Source organism: Ovis canadensis, chromosome 13 (assembly GCF_042477335.2).
Source record: "Ovis canadensis isolate MfBH-ARS-UI-01 breed Bighorn chromosome 13, ARS-UI_OviCan_v2, whole genome shotgun sequence".
Lineage (NCBI taxonomy): Eukaryota > Metazoa > Chordata > Mammalia > Artiodactyla > Bovidae > Ovis > Ovis canadensis.
This window is the reverse complement of record NC_091257.1, coordinates 32,243,830-32,266,784: the sequence shown is the minus strand read 5'-3', so window position 1 is coordinate 32,266,784 and position 22,955 is coordinate 32,243,830. Positions and strand designations below refer to the sequence as shown.

Below are 22,955 nucleotides of genomic sequence, written 5' to 3'. Positions count from 1 at the left end.
TTTATGGGATGGTATCACATAGGCCAACAAAAGAGAACTAGAAAGAAGGAGTGAGCAGGGGCCGTGATACGGAGATCAAGTAACCTACAGCCTGATAGTCCACTGGAAAGTTTCCCACTTGTAATGCAGTTTCACTTTGGGGGGAAGTGTTAGAGTGAGGAAGTTGAGGCTAAGATTTCAGGAGAATAAATTAAGTTGACGTCTCTGTTAGCTCAGTTGGTAAAGAATCCGCCTGCAATGCAGGAGACCCTGGTTTGATTCCTAGGTCAGGAAGATCCTCTGGAAAAGGGATAGGTTACCCACTCCAGTATTCTCTGGCTTCCCTTGTGGCTCAGCTGGTAAAGAATCCGCCTGCAATGGAGGAGACCTGAGTTCAATCCCTGGGTTGGGAAGATCCCCCGGAAAAGGGAAAGGCTACCCATTCCAGTATTCTAGCCTAGAGAATTGGACATGACTGAGTGACTTTCACTTTCACTTTTAATGTAGAAGCAGACTCCGTATAGACCAGAGTTTCTCAAAGTATAATTAGTCGCCTTTGGACCTTGTATGAAGTGCACATGCTGAGCAGGAGGTCTGAGAATCTGTGTTTCTGACAAGCTCTCCGAGTAGCAAGGGTGTAGCCTTGCATTTAGAGAAATCTGGAAGAACATTGGATAGTACAGGACATAACAGGATCAAGGGAAAGCATTATTATGTTTTTCTTTCTGAGTGTGTCCATAGCCAGAGGGAAGCAAAAAGTCGTAGTCGCGATTATAGGTGTAAAATACCGTTGCTAAACAAAGAGGGAAAAAGAAGTGGTGGGGATGATCCATAGAAAGAATGTAAAGGGGGAAGAATTAAGACCACAGATCCAGAGATTACTACCCTTTGGATAGGAGAGAATCTAGTGAAAGGATGAAGGGAGGAAAGTGGGCCTTAGGGAGGTGAGTTTGGAGTTGATGAGGAAACTTGAGAGAACTCCTTCTAAATGGCTTCAGTGTATTTGCGCTGAAAAGAGATAAGATCATTGTTGCTCCAGAGAATACTGGAGGTAGGAGGGGGTGCTAGAAGTGGGGGAAACTCCAGCCACTCCAAGTAACTCTCAGGCATCAAAGATATGTGTTGTATTGGTATTTGTTATTCAAATTAGATTAATTTGAATATGGAGACCCTGACTTTTTTCTTTTTAAGATAGCTGATTTTTTGAAAGTTGTTTTATAGAAATCCTTTGAAACATTAGCTTGATGTATCAAACCAAACTAAGTTTTGAAACAAAACAGGTTAATAGGGTTCATTCCCTAAATGCTAGAAATATTTTTAATAAGTACTATACTGATTTTAAAACATGTAAGATTTTCAATATCTAATCATTCTGTGGCAATTAAATTTATTATTTCCTTTTTGATAATTGTATTTCAATATTGAGAATTTATTATACATTATTTCCTAGATGTGTTTTGTATACCTTCTTCTGTGAGTGGATTGAGAAACTTTAAGATGGCCCAACTAGAGGAGCCAAGACATGTAGACATACCGGTAGCCCACATGGATATGGAAAAATAATAATATTTTATGAGCCATTTATCTACAAGTGTATATCCAGGGTAATCAGTTCATTACTCTTTCTCCGATGAGAAATGAACTATACCTTCCGGTGAACTGTCATCCCACTGTGTACTTCTTAAATGACTGGGCAGATCGAAGAACATGGTAAATACTTGTAGTGTAATGGTGTAAATGATAGCTGCTATATTGCATTCAAGATATACTGGTGCATTTTACCATCAGCTTTCATGTTTATCTTCTTGGGGTCATGGTTTGCTCCTCTGATTAAGATCACTTTTCTCCTCATCAGTCGGCAGTTTCACATTGTTGCAAACGTAATGTTACTTTTGAAATCTTAACTGCATGTTTTGTTAAACCTGTATTTCTATTTTTTCTTCACTACCCATTGTGGATTCCTATGTCTGTTTTGCTGGTATCCTAACATACCCCTAAAATCAAGACACTAAAACCAAATGTATTCACTGCCAAGGCTGAGTGCGAGGATTCTGCTGAGTCCTAACTCTGCCTGGATGTACAGCTGGCTTTCATGTTTATATGAAATTAACTCTGTGTCCCTTTTGCCTTTTAGATTCTCCTGGGAAATATCCTAATGTGAAGGTAAAAATGTTTATGTTTTTATCTTGAATTATGAACTGTGGATTGTATCATATGTACATTATTTATAAATCAACTTGTTTCCAAACCCATTCAGCCTGCAGTCTTAGTGAAAGATTCTGTTCCTAGTAAAACAGTCGGAATGAAGGATTTACAGACATCCAGTTCAGGTAAATTTTGCAATACACACTTAACTCTGGAAAGAGGGACACTGAAATATTTGAAATGCTAAGTCTTCATAGTCCTAACTTCTTTTTGCAAATTTAGTTGAAGGATTTGACATACATAATCCAAATGTTATTGTTGGTATCCGTGTTTCGAAAAAAAAGATAGGTACAAGCATAAAAACAAGAAGTTTTTGAAGTGTAAGCTTGAACTCAGTATGTTTCCGTATATGTTTTGGTACCCTGAAGTTCTCAGTTTGGAACCTCTGTGCTTCTCAGGAATTCTCAGAGATTAATTATTAGACTCTAAGATTTTTCCATTGCCCAAAAATGCTTACTTGAGCTATGACCTTTACCTAGAGTAAAGCTTCACTTTCATTTTAGCGTTGTTATCAGATGTTTTGGTTAGCAGACAGTGTGTGTGTGTGTTTGTGTATGTGAGTTTATGGTGTCTTTGATTATTGAAAGTAGGGGAAGTAATCATACTTTAATGACTATTTGATGACATATTTTAAAACAGTGATTCTGAAAGTTTTTGGCTTTAGGATGCTTTTATACTTTTAATAATTAAAAATTATTGAGAATTCCAAGGAGCTTCTGTTTTTGTCTATTGATGTTCACTCTATTGGAGTTCAGTTCAGTCACTCAGTCATGTCCGGCTCTTTGCGACCCTGTGGACTGCAGCACACCAGGCTTCCCTGTCCATCAGCAACACCTGGAGCTTACACAAACTTGTGTCCGTCGAGTTGGTGATGCCATCCAACCATCTCATCCTCTGTCTTCCCCTTCTCCTCCAGCCTTCAATCTTTCCCAGCATCAGGGTCTTTTCAAATGAATTGGTTCTTCACATCAGATGGCCAAAGTATTGGAGTTTCAGCTTCAGCATCAGTCTTTCCAATGAATATTCAGGACTGATTTCCTTTAGAATTGACTGGTTTGATCTCCTTGCAGTCCAAGGGACTCTCAAGAGTCTTCTCCAACACCACAGTTCAAAAGCATCAATTCTTTGGTGCTCAGTTTTCTTTATAGTCCAGCTCTCACATGCATACATGACTACTGGAAAAACCAGAGCTTTAACTAGATGGACTGATACTGGCAAAAAAATGTCTCTGCTTTTTAATATGCTGTCTAGGTTGGTCATAACTTTTCTTCCAAGGAACAAGCATCTTTTAATTTCATGGCTGCAGTTACCATCTGCAGTGATTTTGGAGCCCAAGAAAATATAGCTTGTCACTGTCTCCATTGTTTCCTCATCTTTTTGCCGTGAAGTGATGGGACCAGATGCCATGATCTTAGTTTTCTGAATGTTGAGTTTGAAGCCAACTTTTTCACTCTCCACTTTCACTTTCATCAAGAGGCCCTTTAGTTCTTCGCTTTTTACCATAAGGATGGTGTCATCTGCATATCTGAGGTTATTGATATTTCTCCCGGCAATCTTAATTCCAGCTTGTGCTTCATCCAGCCCAGCATTTCGCATGATGTACTTTGTATACAAGTTAAATAAGCAGGGTGACAATATACAGCCTTGACGTACTCCTTTCCCTATTTGGAATCAGTCTGTTGTTCCAAGTCCAGTTCTAATTGTTGCTTCTTGACCTGTATACAGAGGTCTCAGGAGGCAGGTCAGGCAGTCTGGTGTTTCCATCTCTTTAAGAATTTTCCAGTTTGTTGTGATCCACACAGTTGAAAGCTTTGGCATAGTCAGTAAAGCAGAAGATGTTTTTCTGGAACACTCTTGCTTTTTTGATGATCCGGTGGATGTTGGCAATTTGATCTCTGGTTCCTCTGCCTTTTCTAAATCCAGCGTGAACATCTGGAAGTTCATGGTTCACGTATTGCTGAAGCCTGGCCTGGAGAATTTTGAGCATTACTTTACTAGCGTGTAAGATGAGTGCAACTGTGTGATAGTTTGAGCATTCTTTGGCATTGCCTTTCTTTGGGATTGGATTGAAAACTGACCTTTTCCAGTCCTGTGGCCACTGCTGAGTTTTCCAAATTTTCACAGCATCATCTTTTAGGATTTGAAATAGCTCAACAGGAATTCCATCACCTCCACTAGCTTTTTTTGTAGTGATGCTTCCTAAGGCCCACTTGACTTTGCATTCCATTATGTCTTGCCCTAGGAGAGTGATCACACCATGGTGCTTCTCTGGGTCATGAAGATCTTTTTTGTACAGTTCTTCTGTGTATTCTTGCCACCTCTTCTTAATATCTTCTGCTTCTGTTAGGTCCATACCATTTCTATCCTTTATTGTGCTCACCTTTACATGAAATGGTCCCTTAGTATCTCTGATTTTCTTGAAGAGATTTCTAGTCTTTCCCATTCTATTGTTTTCCTCTATTTCTTTGCATTGATCACTGAGGAAGGCTTTCTTTTCTCTCCTGATATTCTTTGGAACTTTGCATTCAAATGGGTATATCTTTCCTTTTCTCCTTTGCCTTTAGCTTCTCTTCTTTTCTCAGCTATTTGTAAGGACTCCTCAGGCAACCATTTTGCCTTTTTGCATTTCTTCTTGGGGATGGTCTTAGTTACTGCCTCCTGTACAATGTCACGAACCTCCATCTATAGTTCTTCAGGTACTCTGTCTATCAGATCTAATCCCTTGGAGTCTATTTGTCACTTCTGTTGTATAATCCTAAGGGATTTGATTTAGGTCATACCTGAATGGTCTAGTGGTTTTCTCTAGTTTCTTCAATTTTAGTCTGAATTTGGCAATAAGGATTTCATGATCTGAGCCACAATCAGCTCCCGTCTTCTTTTTGCTGACTATGTAGAGCTTCTCTATCTTTGGCTGCAAAGAATATAATCAATCTGATTTAGGTATTGATCATCTGGTGATGTCCATGTGTAGAGTCTTCTTTTGTGCTGTTAGAAGAGGATCTTTGCTATGGCTAGTGGTTTCTCTTGGCAAATCTCTGTTAGTCTTTGCCCTGCTTCATTTTGTACTGCAAGGCCAAATTTGCCTGTTACTCCAGGTATCTCTTGACTTCCTACTTTTGAGTTCCAGTCCCCTACAGTGAAAGGGACATCATTTTTAGGTGTTAGTTCTAGAAGGTTTTGTAGATCTTCATAGAACTGTTCAACTTCAGCTTCTTCTAGCATTAGTAGTTAATTAATTAATCCAAGGGCATAGACTTGGATTACTGTGATATTGAATGGTTTGCCTTGGAAACGAACAGAGATCATTCTGTTGTTTTTGAGATTGCATCCAAGTAGTGCATTTCAGACTCTTTTGCTGAGTGTGATGACTACTCCATTTCTTTTAAGGGATTCTTGCCCACTGTAGTAAATATAATGGTCATTTGAGTTAAATTCACCCATTCTAGTCCATTTTATTCACTGATTCCTAAAATGCTGATGTTCACTCTTGCCATCTCCTGTTTGACTACTTCCCATTTGCCTTGATTCATGGACCTAACTTTCCAGGTTCCTATGCAGTATTGCTCTTTACTTCCATCACCAGTCCCATCCACAACTGGGTATTGTTTTCGCTTTGGCTCTGTCTCTTCATTCTTTCTGGAGTTATTTCTCCACTGATCTCCAGTAGCATATTGGGCACCCACCGACCGGGGGAGTTCCTCTTTCAGTGTCCTGTCTTTTTGCCTTTTCATACTGTTCATGGGGCTCTCAAGGCAAGAATACTGAAGTGGCTTGCCATTCCCTTCTCCAGTGGACCACATTCTGTCAGAACGCTCCACCATGACCCATCCGTCTTGAGTGGCCATACACTGGTTGGCTCAGAGTCTCATTGAGTTAGACAAGGCTATGGTCCTTGTGACCAGTTTGGTTAGTTTTCTATGATTGTGGTTTTCATTCTATCTGCCCTCTGATAGAGAAGGATAAGAGGCTTATGGATGCTTCCAGATGGGAAAGACTGACTGAGGATCTTGTTCTGATGGGCGGGGCCACACTCAGTCTTTCATCCAATTTTCTGTTGGTGGGTGGGGCTGTGTCCCCTCCCTGTTTTTTGGCCTAGAGGCCAACGTATGGTGGAGATAGTGAAGATAATGGTGACGTGCTTGCACTGTTGCTCTCAGTGTCCCCATGATCACTGCAGCAGGCCACTGCCGACCCAGGCCTCCACCAGACACTCCTGGAAGATGACACTAAACACATGAAGCACGACACACACAATCCTAACGGCTGATTCCATTAGTCATTAGACTTTTGCTATCACATATGCTGTCTCTGAAGAACTCCACCGTGCACTCAGAACAGAATGAGAATGGAAGCGGCGTTTACTGTTGCTGTGAAAATAGTTTTGACCTCTTAGACCCCCGACCCAATGGGTCTCTGGGCTTCAGGGGTTCTCAGGGCACACTTGGGACCATCATTTGAAACCATTGACGTGGTTGGATGTGAAATGATAAAGGGGCCCTTGTGCTGACACAGGATTTAAAGCTTCACTTTTACATTTCTTGCTTGTTTCTTTGACGTCTCTTAAGAAATTAAGACCTGACAGTTCCTTTTTTTTTTAAAGCAAATATTTCCGTGTTGCATTCATTTTTGCCTCATGGTGCTCTGTGCTCTATGGATCCAGTGTGGTCCTAAACTTATCCTATTTTCACGTGGAAACAATTAGTGACCCACAAAGCTATGATTTCCTGTATAAGTTTATGATGTTTATTCAAGGCTTAAAAAAATCAGTTCTGAAGATACTGATAATTTGAAGAAGACCATCTCATTGTAATTAAAGCAGTTGGTGGTGGTGTTCAGTTGCTAATCGTGTCCAACTCTTTGTGACCCCATTGACTGCAGCACAGTAGGCCTCCCAGTGCCTCACCATCTCCCGGAGTTTGCCCAAGTTCGCATCTATTGAATCAGCGATGCTATACAACCATCTCATCCTCTGCTTCCCCCTTCTCTTCCTGCTGTCAATCTTTCCCAGCATCAGGGTCTTTTCCAGTGAATCAGCTCTTCGCATCAGGTGCCCAAGGTTTTGGAGCTTCAGTTTCAGCATCAGTTCATCCAGTGAGCATTCGGTGTTGATTTCTCTTAGGATTGAAAGGTTTGATCTCTTTGCTGTCCAGGGAACTCTCAAGAGTCTTCTCTAGCACCACAGTTTGAAAGAATCAACTCTTCGGTGCTCAGCCTTCTTTATGGTCCAACTCTCACATCCATACATGATACTGAAAAAACCATGGCTTTGGCTGTATGGACCTTTGTCAACAAAGTGATGTCTTTGCTTTTTGATGTTGTCTGGGTTTGTACCATTTATAAAAGTAGTACCATTCATTAAAAGTGTTTTTAAAAACCATGGTCTCTAGAGCATATAGTATTAAAGGCGTAATTAAATGTAAAATAAGTTAGACATATATTTTGTTAATAAAATATTTGTATGTTGAAAACAAATAATTATTAGTAAAGTTCTTATGGAATACAGACTATGTAATAGAAATGGAGTGAATCAAAGTAAATAATACTAGAAAATTAAAAAACAGAAGAAATGAGATACACTAGTTAACGTCTCTTCATGACAGTGACACGTAAGATACAATAAGCTGGGAAGGACTAGTGGTTCTGAGGGGAGCAGAGGACTTGGAACTGATTCTCTGAAGAAAGACTTTGCACAAGTTAGTCAGAGTTGTATTCTTACTCACATTCTAATAAATGGAGACTTTGTTCTCACATTTTTCAGATTTGGCTTCTACTGCTTTGAGCCTCAGGGTTGAGGCTTGTCAGAGAGCTGGGCATTTGAAAGCTGATGATCAGTGTCCATTGATGTCACAGTCAATGACCAAAAATCAGTCAACATGCGCAGAATTTGGGCAGATGGCTGTCACAGATAAAGTAAAGAGGAATATTGCGGCAGTGTTTCTGGTAGGGAATTCCACGCTCCATGACCTGTGCCAGTCTCAGCTGCCGGAAAACAGAGAAAGCAAACAAGGTAAGCAGGAGCCCAGGGCACTCAGCCGTGCGCCACCTGGGCACGGCCTTCCCATCATCCTGACGGTTCCAAATTAGAGATTTTGTGGCAAAATCTACCTTGTGCTGACTCCTTTCATGGAGCCTACAGCCAATACCAATAAATACCTCTTGGCAAGACGTTTGCATTCTCCCTCTGACCATAGTAATACAATAAATAATAAAGAGAGTTAGGAGAAAGTAAGTTCATTTTGGCTAGTATTTAGCATACACCTGAGAGTGAGTGGCAGGATTATGTTTAGAACTCTGGGACTAGTTGGAAGACCTAGGTAGACAGATATTGCCTTCTCAAAATGCGACTTTGTAGTGATATTTTTATATAGCTCTAAATTCATATTAGTTATCATTATATTCAGTATAACTGCAAAAGCAGCTCTGAAACCAAATATTAAAATATTTCTTGTGTTTTCTATGACTTCATATATTTTAGAATTGGCTTTCCTAGTGGTAATGGGATTCATGGGAAATTTGCCACATGGTACTTCCTTCTCAGCTCTGTCCATATAATATCAACTTGTTTTATTATTTGTAATGAATTAAGAGTTCACAAGGGATGTTGGTTTGAAGGAGTGCTGTATCATTGAAAAGCAGTATACAGAAGGTCAATTCTGCTTCTACTAGGATGCCCAGTCTATTAAGTAACCACGTCTAATAACATGTTGTTCATAAATACTAATTAACTTAGTGCCTTTAATCAGTTGTGTGGTCAGGGCTATAGTAAGAAATCATACACTGTTTCTTTTTACACTCCTGTAGTTTTTTTGTTTCTATCCTCACCTTTGCATTTACAAAAGATTCTCAGTTATCTCCTAGAATAGTGACTTCAAGTTCTAAACTCAAAGTGTTTGTCTTTTTTTTTTTTAATCTATGCAACTGAGTCATTTGCTCTTGTTTCTCCGTGAGCTTGGTAAGTCCAGGAAACACAGATTCAGATAAAATGGCTACACGAGTCCCTCCAACACTGGACGGTGTGAAATTGGAAAACTACAAAATAAATAGAAGCAACTTCAGTCAGTTCGTGTTGTTTCTCTTCTCAGTCGATACCTTTTATAAAATAACAAGCAGAGTCCCAGTTCAGTTCAGTTCAGTCACTCAGTCGTGTCCGACCCTTTGTGACCCCATGAATCTCAGAACGCCAGGCCTCCCTGTCCATCACCAACTCCCGGAGTTCACTCAGATTCACGTCCATCGAGTCAGTGATGCCATCCAGCCATCTCATCTTCTGTCATCCCCTTCTCCTCCTGCCCCCAATCCCTCCCAGCATCAGAGTCTTTTCCAATGAGTCAACTCTTCACATGAGGTGGCCAAAGTACTGGAGCTTCAGCTTTAGCATCATTCCTTCCAAAGAAATCCCAGGACTGATCTCCTTCAGAACGGACTGGTTGGATCTCCTTGCAGCCCAAGAGACTCTCAAGAGTCTTCTCCAACACCACAGTTCAAAAGCATCAATTCTTGGGCGCTCAGCTTTCTTCACAGTCCAACTCTCACATCCATACATGACCACTGGAAAAACCATAGCCTTGACTAGTCAGACCTTTGTTGGCAAAGTAATGTCTCTGCTTTTGAATATGCTGTCTAGGTTGGTCATAACTTTTCTTCCAAGGAGTAAGCGTCTTTTAATTTCATGGCTGCAATCACCATCTGCAGTGATTTTGGAGCCCCCCAAAATAAAGTCTGACAGTTTCCACTGTTTCCCCATCAGAGTCCCAGGATTTGTACATATTGGTTTCTTAAAGATTTATTCTATATTAGACCCTGAAAGTTTTATATCCTAAATATTTCTGGAAACACTCCCTCAGTTCAGGTCTGCATCACCTTTTTTTCCCCACTGTTAATGCCTTCAGGTTGATCTTCCTCGTTTTATTTCTGTGCTCTTCAGTTTCATCCCTCCCTGAGCGTTTAGTCACCAATCTCAAAGCACACGTGACCATGAAGCACTCTAAATCACGTTAATGTCTAGATCTCTTAAAGCGCCATTGGTGCTTTCATAATCTGACTTCTGCGCGACTCTCCATCTCTCTCTTTCTGTCCTTTGCCCTGGAATTCTGAACTGCTGTTGAGGCCTCCCTCACCTGTTCTGTTGCTGCTCAGTCGTGTCTGACTCTCTGTGACCCCATGGACTGCAGCACACCAGGCTTCCTTGTCCTTCACCATCTCCCGGAGCTTGCTCAAACTCATGTTTATGGAGCCGGTGATGCCATCTAACCATCTCATCCTCTGTTGTCCCCTTCTCCTCCTGACTTCAGTCTTTCCCACCATCAGGGTCTTTGGATCCAGTGAGTCAGTTCTTCACATCAGGTGGCCAAAGTAGTGGAGCTTTAGCGTCAGCGTCAGTCCTTCCAATGAATATTCAGAACTGATTTCCTTTAGGATTGACTGGTTGGGTCTCCTTGCAGTCCAAGGGACTCTCAAGAGTCTTCTCCCACACCACAGCTGAAAAGCATCAGTTCTTTGGCGTTCAGTCTTCTTTATGGTCCAACTCTCACATCCACACATGACCACTGGAAAAACCACAGCTTTGACTCGACAGACCTTTGTTGGCAAAGTAACGTCTCTGCTTTTGAATATGCCGTCACAGTTTGTCATATCTTCTCTTCCAAGGAGCAAGCGTCTTTTAATTTCATGGCTGCAGTCACCATCTGCAGTGATTTGCGAGCCCAAGAAAATACAGTCTGTCGCCATTTCCATTGTTTGCCCATCTCTTTCCCACGAAGTCGTGGAGCCAGATGCCATGATCTCCGGTAGTCCCTGTCCCTGTACTTTGACAGATATCTACCCTGTCGTGCATGTGCTTCTCTCCCTGTCTTGCTGCAGCCTTAAGTGCTCTCTCCCTTTCCTGCCCTCTGTTCCCTTGAAGTCTCCGCTCAGGCATTATCTCCAGAAAAGCCATCCCTGACGCCTTTTATCTACATTTTTCTTTAAACTACGGTATCTAGTACTGAGCAGAAACCCAAGAAATAGTTATTGAATAAAAGAAATAAAGACTATTTATACTAAGGTGATTTTTAAAAATGTATTTCTTTATTGAAGGATAATTACTTTACAGAGTTTTGTTGTTTTCTGTCAAACATCAGCATGAATCACCCATAGGTAGACATATATCCCCTCCGTTTTGAACCTCCCTCCCATCTCCCTCACCATCCCGCTGCTCTAGGTTGATACAGAGCCCCTGTTTGAGTTTCCTGAGCCATACAGCAAATTCCCGTTGGCTGTCTATACCAAGGTGATTTTTAAGAGCTTGTCCTGTGCAGTTTAGGAGCCAAGAGGATTGACGTGTGAGGAAATAATTTACAGTTCAGGAGTGTGTCTATCACTAGGAAAATCTAGAAAGATAACACTAGAAAAATCTTTAAAGTACTAAGGTAGCTACAAGGAAAGAGACACGTTTTTATCTGGGGAAAGATAGCTGTAATCAAAGACAATTGCACAAAGCAGGTTGAGTCTTAAAAGTTGAAAAGTAACTTGTCGAAAGAGTACAGGGAAGCATTTCAGATTAAGGAACTGATAAAAGCATAAAAAGTAAGAGGAATTTTGTAACCCATGAGTAACGTTGCAGTTGAAGCTTGGCATGTTGTTAAAAAGGTACTGTTATGAAGGAGAGAAGAGAATGTATTGTGACTTTATATGTCTGTCCTGTATTTTGAAATTTTGTTTGGTTTCTGATTGTTTTGTTCACTGATGTTTGGATGAATATATGACTGAATCTTTGAGCTGTTTGTGTGCCTGTAACCTGGTGACATGTGGTATTTCCCAAAGGATTTGGTTGAAAGTTTTAGATCATTGGAAGTATTTCTTAAAGAAGTAGATATTCAGCTGAAGATTAAGATTGACTTAATCTGTCATTTGATACAATGTTTTAGATCTATGTTTTAAATGAAGATTATATCTTTTATCTAAACATTCTAAGTAATTTTAACTAAACATACAGATTTGTCAGCAGAACTAGACTTGGAAATGATATCAGAGGAAGCACAAGAAAAACTTGATGGAGATGAAAATAACCATTCACGGGTATGTAAAACTTTAAATTTCAATTTCTGGTTTAATACTATATGAGAAAATGTGTATCAAACAAGGCAAATTAGAATGGAAAGGTAAGTTAAAACCCATCACAAATGAGTTAAAGCAGAAGTTTGGTGAAATTTGTGAGAAATACAAAATTACCATTTGTCCTGAGGAGATTCACTACGTGATAACCCTAAAGAAGGAGTAAACAAAAAGGAAATATCTCCTAATATGACGAATAATATACTTGATTGTGAGGGAAAAGGTGCATTTGGCGTATCTATGTCTCTAGTATTCCAAGCATTTCCTGAACAAAAAGAACCCAGTCTTGAAAATTGTCTGTAAACTCTGGGTCCCTGGGATATGCTTGTCGGTCATCTTCAAAGCTTTGCTTCACTGAAAATAAAGTAGACATTGAAAATGATCAACTAGACATTGAACATGTGTTTATCAAAATTGAGGAGAGTTTTTATAATGATACAGAAAATAAAAAAGTAGCAGACCCAGTAGTTACATTTGAAGTGAAAGAAGACCAAGAGTTTGATATGCAGATGTCACAGAACATGAGGCAAAATCCTACTAATCGGAAATTAGACATCCGACAGACACATCAGTGTAGTCTGTGGCTTGTCCGCTCCAGGAAGATGAAACACATTATTCAGATAAAAAGTCACGGTACTCCTGCTGTTGTTACGAATACTGATCAGAAAAGCAAACCAATACAGGACTGGTTCCAGAAGCCACTGCATGCGGATAATTGTAGTGCTAGTAAGGATGAAAGCATGGAACTCGAATTAGAAAATGGGGATTCTTCACCAAAAGGCACAGAGCATCCAAAGTGTATGTAAAGAAAGAATTACAGAAGGATATGCAGAGATTTAAGAATGAAATAGACATGTTCCAAGTAGAGTTGCTGGCTTTGGAAAAGTAAAATTCAACTTTCGAAAGAGGTAGAGGTTCATTTGCTCTTGCTTTAGTTTTTCTCTTAATGATCTGGTCCATTTGATTTTCCTCTTATGAATAAAGTGGGGTCATCTAAATAGGTAATTGTGTAGAAATAGATTATTTCTGCCATCACAATAATAGGAATTCGGGAAACAATTTTCATGGCTTTTGTCCTTCAATCAATCTAATATCTAATTCTGTCTCTGTCAGTCTTTGATGTGGACTGGGAAACTCATCTAGCTATGTACCATGTGATCTTGTGAGCCAGAATAAGCACCAAGGAAATTGCTTAAGAAGTATAATCAGATAGGGGTTTGCCGTTTCTTTTTTTTTTTCTTTCTTTAACTCTGTTGGATTAAATATGTTGTATTTCCACAGAATGGGAAGAAAGCAGTGACTGAGAGAAGGGACATAAACACGTGTTCCCTCTAATCTCTTCATTGTGGTTGAATATGTGTGATCTTCTCTGCTTTCCACAGTCACTGGGCACTTAGATTTCCAGCATGGCTGCTTCAGGATCTTTTTAATAACAAATGCATGTACTCCCACATATGCTTTAATCACCACTCTCAGATGTTTCTTTTGAGACAGACCTTTCCATTATGGTTTTTACTAAAATGTAGTAAGTTTTGACATATGTGATTTTGTCACATAGGTTGTGTGTGTGTGTGTGAAAGTTGCTCAGTCGTGTCTGCCTCTTGGCGAGCCCTTGGACTGTAGCCTGCCAGTCTCCTCTGTCCTTGGAATACCAGAGTGGGTAGCCGTTCCCTTCTCCAGGGGATCTTCCCTACCCACATCTCCCTCATTGAAGGTGGATTCTTTAATATTTGAGCCACCAGGGAAGCCCATAGGTAGTATAAACCCTCAGCTAAAAAGAAAAAAAAATTAAGTCTTTATTTCCAAAGGAGAAAACTGAGCTTTGAGACGCTGTGAGATTTTTCTTTCTTCAGTAATAGGTTTTAAAAATTGTTTGTTTGCTCTTTTGTGTAAGAGGTGCTTTGACTGAATTTGAACAATAGACAAGGAAAAAAAAACAAAAAAACTTTGTGTATTCTCCTGTTTAAAAAAAAGATGAGCCCTATCCCCAACTAAGGCATTTAAAAATACTGTGCCAAAGTCACACTTTAACTTATCTGATTAATCTGATGAATTTGGTAATTTATCACATTCAAGGTTACAGAATTGTATCATTTCTTTTGGTGCCATAAAATGCTAGGGAGTGCCACTTTAGGGGCTTTGAACAAAACCTTGAACTTTTTTGAATTTTATTGCTGTTTTTGGTAAGTAGTGGGGCGACAGTAGGCAATTATTTCTATACCCTCTGTCTGTAAGGTTTGACGGTTATTGCTTGTGGAATTGGGAAGCATTACTTATATTCCAGAATTCCACACTAACTAATAACTCCTCAGTTTCATTCTGCTCCTTGTGTTTTGGTAAACTTTGGTTCATATATTTTAGTGAACACCATCACTTTTTTGCTATCTCCTGGATCCAAGTGAAAAAAAGAATTGTAAAAGGCAGAGGGAAAAGAATAGCTTTAGTGCAGAAAGAAGAATGTTTCCTTTCTGTCTCTGAGGCACGAAGGTGTCACATCCTCTCCATCTGGCTGTTTAAGGAAAATCCAGGTGGTAAAGACCGAAGTGGCCAGATTTTGTGTCTTTGTCTTTTTATTTCTCTGTCTCCGCCAGTCAGATGGGGAAGACTGAATGTGAATAATTGCATCTTATGAAGAAAGCCATTTTTGAAATTTTGGGAATTTTGTTTCTTTTCCTCAGACAGAAAGGAGCAGATTTTACAAAAATTTCAGTGACTTGTAAGTGGTAAAATAAACACAAAAATGTTTTTATCACTTAAGTTCAGGGCAAATGCTGAGGCAAAAAATAAAATTGAAAATGAAGATGTTTAAAATAAAGAAGTAGCAATTATTCTTAGTGTCAAACTTTCACTAAAGGTTCAAGAAGAAAAGAAGCACGAAAGTAGTGAAGTGGAAGTGTCAGACAACGAATGTGATGCTGCTGATGAGAGTGGATTGATTCAGCAGAGAAAGAGTGGACGAAACAGCAGCCGGGAGTTTCCTGCTGCGGAGAATGAAGATCTTGATAGGTGATCCTGTATCAATATTTAACATCAGGCCATTTGTTATTTTCCTATAAAGTAATTTCTAACTTGAACTGATGTTTGTGATTTACACATTTTACATTTTACTAGGGATATAGTTATTTTTAATACTCTTGTCCTTTAGCCTTAATACTAGAGTTACTTTGTTAACATACCACCATGTTACAGTATTAGAGTATTCTGGATTTGAATGCATACTTGCCTTAACCAGTGTGTTGTATATTTAAATTTATTTTATGTCACTAATGAACATCCTTTCGTTTCAGTTTGAGGACTTCTTTCAGCATTTCTTATGAGGCGGGACTAGTGGTGAGGAACTCCCTCAGGTTTGCTTTGTCTGGGAAAGTTTTTATTTCTCCTTCATTTCTGAAAGACAACTTTTCTGGATAGAGTACTCTTGGTTGGCAGTTTTTTTTCTCCTAGCGCTTTGAGTATGTCCATGGATGGAGGCCAAATTGCTGTTGGTGGTAGGAGAGCTGACGAGGCACCTGCTTTTCATCCAAGATGCTCTTGTCACCCCATCATGTGGGTGGTTTAAAATTAAGCTCCCCCCCACTCTGGCCAAATATTTCCTTGGTTTCTTCTTTCATGGTATATGTGCCTCACATCATTTAAAATACCACTTAAGTGTGGCTTTTTTCTGTAAATTCTCTTTTTCCTTCATTTCTGGCTGCGCTGGTTCTCTGCCGCCGCAGTGCCCGGGCTTCTCAGTGTGGGGGCTTCTCTGGATGCTGAGCGTGGGCTCTGGGGTGCTGGCTGCAGTAGCCGTGCAGCACGAGTTTAGTTGCCCGTGGCATGTGGGATCTTCCCCGACAAGGAATTGAACCAGTGCCCCCTGTATTGGCAGGTGGACTCCAAAGCACTGGACCACCAGGGAAGTCCCTAAATTCTCCATTATTATATTTAGAAGCAAAACAAAAAATATAGTATAACTCTAATTATGACTCCCATGTTGAAGAGTCAAGGCGCTTAGGCAGTGGACTCCAGGTTTTCAGTGGAGCCCTTGAGGTTCTTCCCAATGTCTTTCCAGATGCATCTCTCTACTTTCTTCCATGTATTTTGTACTTTTCCTTCTAGGTTCCTTGGAAACAACCCAGATGCCCTGTGCCTGATGTATGTGCTCACATTCGAATCTCCAAGTAGAATGATCTTCTCCCTTTTCTCTTTCTCATGACCTGCTTTCTTCACTTCTGTGAATCCTTCCTTATTCCACTTATGACTTTCATATGTCAACTCTTACATATCATATTGTATCATAATTGTATATCTGTGTTTGAAGGAAGAATTTGTTTTCTTGCATATGGTTGGTACTTCATAACTGTTTTGAGAGTTACTCAATGACTTAAGATGGATAAGAGTTGGAATTTTACAAGAATTGTTTTTTTGTTCTTTATCAATTGAATTATTAGAAAACATTGGCTTTTTTTGTGAATTTTTTAAAAGTAGTGACCCTGGTGTGCACAGAAAGAAAGTAAAGAAAAAGAACAATGCCAGACGGACACCAGAAGACTGTGTGATGGCACCGATATTTGAAAACACCGATTCACTGACTGGTGGTCTGCTGCGCGTGAATGATGACAACAGAGTGAATCAAGATGATGACAGGTACATTCTACAAATTCTTTGTTTGTAGGGTAAGTAATATTAGCTCTGAGTACTTCTGGAAATAGAGCAGCGTAATACACTGTACAGGCTAAAACAAGACATTCCTCAACTCTAGTGGACGAACCATAGTTGAAAGTTGCTGAAAGGTTACGGTGAGGACCAGTGACTTTAGCTGGAAGTCTTCCAGTGAAGAGTCCCCTTGCAAGCTGGACTGTAGTGAACGCACGTAAACAGCTCCTTAGGGAATATTATTGGGACAGGCAATGGAGAACTGGATGGTAATTGAAGAGGAATGTGGAGTTCAAAGGAGTTTCTTGTTTTATGTTAAGAGGGGAGCTTTTAGAGTGTGTATGCTGTTGGAAATGAGCCAGCAGAGGATGTGTTTATTTAGTCTTGTTTGCATTTTCAGTATTAGAAAGCTTATTGATTGTATGACATTATCTTTATTACAGTGAACTAATTGTACATAATACTTCTGCTCATATATAGTTTTATGGTAAGGGCTTGTTCATTGGTTCTGAGGTGTAATATTCCTATATAATTGAATATGCAGATGACTACTTAAGTTAATTCGATCACACGTAGATTTTCAAAAATTACATAATTGTGAATTTACAAACACTTAGGCTATACTGGATAGGATTTGATAATTCCTTGATGATTCTGGTTGATAGTAACTTTGTGAGTAGCTATAATTTTGTAAAGTACTCTGAAACATCACATCGTATTAACTTCATAGTTGTTAATAGATTCCAGGGAAAAGGGGAAGATTTTGTTTATATAAAATAGAATAAAAATATTAACAATCTTTCACAGATTATTCCTTTTGGATGATAAAGGTCTAAATGACAAAAACCATGCTTCCTGTATTAAGAGTGTCATTAACACACATTGTGTGCTCAATAAGTGGATGTCAGGTGCATGAAGAAACAGCAGAATGGGTGAATGAATGCCTATTGATGAATTTCTTTACGAAAAACAAATCTTTATTGAAAGTAGATTTCCAGATTTGCCTACATCTGGTCTTTTTATTTTTTGAGAAATATGTTTTAAGATTCAGAAATTATTATTTATTGTTATAGCTAGACATGGAATAATGCTATAGATTCGTTCGCCATCATATTACTTAAAAACACTTTTCAATATTACTTTCTCAGCATATTTTGGAAGAGCAGTTTTGAAGCCAGATCTCCTGGGTTTAAATTCTGAGTCTGTTGGTGATGTGCTGTGTGGGCTTGGGCGAGTTCCTCAGCCTTTCTGTGCTCCATTTCTTCTTATACCTATCTCCCAGAATGACTGTGAGGATTAAAATGCCTTTAAGACATGTCAAGTGCTTATAATAATGCATAGCAATTGCTTAGGAAGTCCTCCAAAAGCTAATATCATGGTTATTCAAAATGGGTTTCTTTCTTAGAAGGACTTAAGGAATATCTCCCAGATAGGTTTTATTGCCATAAAAATTAGTTCTTATTGAAAATGACAGGTGCAAAAAACTCTGGTATGGTGCATTCTATCACATAACGCAAGTAACTTTATGTTTTTCCTTTGCCTTGGATCTAAATTTAATGCTTTATTCATATTACTGATATATTTTCTTTGTCCTTTAATGCTTCTCTTACTGATTGTTGTATCCTTTTATAGAAAATTACTTACCAGTGCAGAATTTCTCTAAAAAAGAAAAGTTTAGGTATTGTTTGTATTTTTGAGTATTTACTATTAGCCTGAAAATAATCATTTGTTTTTTTAGGCCTGCGAGAAAAACACCATATGAAAAGAAGAAGGTATAGTAAAAAAAAAAAAAAAAAAAAGAACTTTAAAAAATATTTTCCTAGTAAAAAATATTTTTTAAAAGGAATAGTTGCAAAATAGAAAATCTTCCTTTGTTGTAGAGAACTTTACTTTAAACACATCATTTAGAAACACTACTGATAAAGTTATCCTTTTGATAAAAATCTGTTCTTTTAAGAAGTGTCTGTTTTTGTTTTGATAAAGAGATTTATCACCTCTGTACACTTAATATATTTTATACATATTTTAAGGACATTGTGAGACAGTATTATTTATGTATAGGTCAAAGAACAAATTAATTATGTGAACCACCTGGATGACTTAACTCAGTCTTCTGAGACTGTTTCTGAGGATGACGACGTGCTTTACTCTACAAATTCCATGTTGCAAGTAGAACCACTTGGCTTGGGGCATAAAGGTAGGACCACAGTGTAAATATTATCAGAAAGCCTGTTTGTGTATAGAGTAGTGATATATGCACACCTTGTCTAGTACTGCTCTAGAGCCAGGGATATGTTACAGTGCTGTGCATCTCAGAAGGTTCTGTATTAAAAGAACATGAAAGTGAATGTATACGCTAGCCACAGGCCTATGATCCTTCTCACTCACTGAACCTTCTGTTGACTCTTCTTTCCTGTGCCTTCACTGAAGGTCATGTTAGCATCATTTTCTTCCTAGAATAACTGAAATAATCTCAGAACTTCTTTCCCTGCCGCTCCACCTTGAGGAACCTCAGTCTGCACACCAACTTTAATTATTAACTATTTTTAAAAATGCAGATCTCATCATGTAACCCAAGTGTTGCTTCTCCGTGCTGCATGGTTAAAGGTCACAATTGTCTAGCTTCATCTGGTTTTATTTTTTACCCTTCTTTCCACATGAATTTTAGAATCTGCGTGCCAGTTTCCTAAAATGTCTGCTGGTCTTAACGTTTTCATTTTCATTCAGTTCAAAATACTTTGTAATTCTTCTTTTCATTACCTCTTTGATGCAAGGGTTATTTAGATCCATGTGATTTAGTTTCCAAATGTTGAGAGTTTTCCAGAGATCCTTCTGTGCTCTTGCTTCTCATGATTTGTTAGGTGCATCCAGAGGGGCCCTGGGGCTAGGGCTGATTATTTCCTGCCTTGGAGGCAAGACCTTACTGACTACCCCGTTCATTCTACTGTAAGGAGGTTTTTCCAGCCTGGCCCATGAGAATAGATAGAATTTCCGGGACTGAGTGAGCACCAGTCACAGGTTCCAACAGTATTTTCAGACGGTTTCTCTCTGGTCTCAGGTGGTTTCTCCCAGATGGGCGCTCTTCGTTCCTCTGCTGAATACCTGAGGGGCTCCTCCTCAGATCTGCAGGGTCCTTTTTCTCTCTGTCCCACTCTCTCCTCTCCACAGTTCTGATCTATGATCTCTGCCCACTTTGGTTTCACCAGACTGTCAGCTGCATCACCTCCTGTCAGGGAGTCTGGCTGACTCAGCTTCTGTTCCTTCTCCCCGCGTCAGGGCCTGGAAATTCTCTCCAGGCAGTGAGCTGGGGCGTTCCTTAGGCTAACCTCCTGTGTTTCCAGGATCAATGTCCTTCACTCCCTGAAGTCCTTTGTCATGAGAATCATTGTTTAATGTATTTTGTTGGTGTTGTTTTTGCTGCTCCACTCAGGAAGGTAAATCAGTAGCTGTTCACTCTGTCTTGTTTAGAAACACATGGCAGCTGGAGACTGTCCACAGGGCTGTTCCTCCTGCTCTGCTTCCTCCTTCCTGCTCATCTTTCATTTCTCAGGGTGACATCTCTTCCCCAGGGAAATCTTTCCTGGACCCAGTCTGTGTCAAGTTCTGTTATGTGATCATAGAACTCTCTTTTCTTAGAGTATCCTTCTGAGTTCATAATTATTTTATTTGTCTTTCTCTTCTACTAGACTTCAAGCTAAACAAGAGCCAGGGGAGGTCTGTTTTATCTGCAGAGCTTAGAATAAAGTCTTCCACATTATAGACACTTAATATTTGTTCAGTGTGTGGATGAGTGAACGTGAAAGGCACAGTCCTTTATACTCAAAAATTACTCACAGAATTTTTTTTTTGTTATATCTTTGTTTTCTTCATCATGCAGATTCTGATAGCTTGTTGAAAATTCAAGATACAATTCTTTCTCATGAAAGATTATTAGATTTTCAAAGAAGCCACTGTGAACTACTTAGAAGAGAATTTTTCAGAATGAAAAGTAAGGTTTGTGGGCTACAGAAAGAGCTGTCAGAAACCAAAGAAGTGACATCACAGTTAGAGCATCAGAAAGTGGAGTGGGAACGAGAGCTCGGCAGCTTGAGGTACTGTACATCTCGCTTTTAAAGAAATATGTGAACTATTGTTTCCTTTAATACTGCAGGGATGTAGACATGTTATAAGGACTAACTTATCCTCTAGGATTTTACAGGGGAGAAAGTGTTACTAGTATTATGGAGTGTGAAATTCTTGGAAATAATATAGCAGGTTCTTAACAGTGAATGCTTCTAATAACTTAAGGCATATTTTTCCAATCATCATTTTCATGACCATACAGGAGTCCCCCATAATGGAAATCCCATTAAATATTTACCAAATTGACTTTCAGTTGTTTTTCACTTTTCTGTATTCTGTTTAATACTGCAAGGAACACCTTTTCTCTAAATTCATTTCTACCTTTCTAATTAGTTTGAATACATTTTCTTTAATAATGTCGTATTATTTGGTTAAAGTATGAGAACTTAAAAAAGGTCTGTGATCTAAATTTCTAAAGTATTTTTAGGAAAGTTTATATTACTTTACATTCCCACCCGCAGATGTATAAAGTAGCCATTTTTCTCAAGAGAAAATGAAAACAGTTTTATGCAGTTTTATTCTTAACCCTCTGTTGGAAAACAGTGACCATTATTAAGTGCTTTTCATTGTATTCCCCTCACGTTTACTATTGTAAACATTGTGAAGAGGGAACGAAAGTTATTGCAGCACTGAACAATCTCATGATTTTCTAAGAAGAGCTTTAAATTTTGCAGATTCACCTTAAAGCAAGAAGAAGAGAATAGAAGAAATGCTGAGATGTTACATGAGAAAATGAGGGAGCATTTAAGACGAAAAGAAGATGAATATAGTAAAGAAGCTGAAGTGAAACAGCAACTAGAATTCACTTTCCGAGCAGTAGAGATGAAACTGAAGACTGAGAGAAATGATCTGAATCAGGTAGAGTGATCTCTGGTGAAAATTTCAAATTTCTAACATGATTTCATCAGTATTACTTATAATATCCCCTTTGTAAAAAAACACCATTTTATTTAGTGTCATTTTGTTTAGTGTTATAGGAAATTTTAGGTTAATTGTTAAAAACAAAAGAAAAGAAATTCAAAATTCCCAAGGTAATAAGGCCAGAAATAAGAATTGTATGATCCTGACATGCTGGGTGCACTTTTTTGAGCAGAGGGAGGAAGAGGTCACGTCAGTAGCTCACACAATAGATCCTGAGAAAACCACAGGGTTGAGAATGGTGTAGAAACTGGTGTTAAGCTCTCAGCCCACCTCAGGCAACCGATCCTTCAGCCTTGACGGACCACTGGTGAGTGAATAAGTCTAGAAGAGAAGGGGCGCTGGGAGGGACCATCGTGCCTAATTTTACATCAGGTTGCCTCTGGCCTTCAATCTGATGTGTGGCTGAGGGTCGTGGGCCCCCTCCCTCTGTGCCCGTCAGCCCTCCAGGCCCCCTGCCCCATGAATAGCTCAGAGCTGGCTCCAGCTTTCCCAGCTGCATTCTCCCTCACAGCAGAGTCCTCAAGGACAGTTAACTGGCGCCCTCGAGAGGTGCAGGAATTTTTTTCCAGCAGTTGGTAGAAACCAGACACTCTTGAAGTTGGTTGTCCTTCATTCTGAAGAGTTTCGAGTGGCATCTCAGAGCAGAGGAATTTGCTCCCACACCGGATGTCCCTCTCAACCATGGACCCGGTCCCATCCCCGAGGTCCTAGCAGATCTCCCACAATGAAAAGCCCTCGGGAAGAGCTTGGGAAAATAGTATTTGTAATTCAAATCCATTTGTCTAGAGCAGTCAGGTAGTGACATATGATGGCCTCATCCCGGGAGAGGCCTTTAGTATTTTCCATAGGAACTGATCTCAGATCTTTTGTGACTGTCTCGGAGGAGCCAGCTCCCTGATTGCGGTTTAGGCAAGGAAGACCGTGTGTGGTCCACCATCGACTGCGCTACCAACCAGGTCCCTCTGCTCTGGAGTGAGCGTGTCGGTCACTCCATGCACGTC

General features: G+C 39.5%; 1 protein-coding gene across 1 annotated transcript in view; it reads left to right on the top strand.

Moving 5' to 3' along the window:
- LOC138417353 (ankyrin repeat domain-containing protein 26-like) overlaps positions 1 to 22,955 on the top strand; it is a 58,254-nt gene that overhangs the window by 22,087 nt on the left and 13,212 nt on the right. The window contains 12 exon segments of the mRNA XM_069547265.1: positions 2,114 to 2,142; positions 2,237 to 2,309; positions 7,943 to 8,191; positions 12,158 to 12,240; positions 15,131 to 15,282; positions 15,564 to 15,623; positions 16,375 to 16,410; positions 16,741 to 16,902; positions 18,650 to 18,683; positions 18,973 to 19,108; positions 20,789 to 21,002; positions 21,708 to 21,891. Coding sequence (XP_069403366.1) covers positions 2,114 to 2,142; positions 2,237 to 2,309; positions 7,943 to 8,191; positions 12,158 to 12,240; positions 15,131 to 15,282; positions 15,564 to 15,623; positions 16,375 to 16,410; positions 16,741 to 16,902; positions 18,650 to 18,683; positions 18,973 to 19,108; positions 20,789 to 21,002; positions 21,708 to 21,891 — 1,412 coding nt within the window.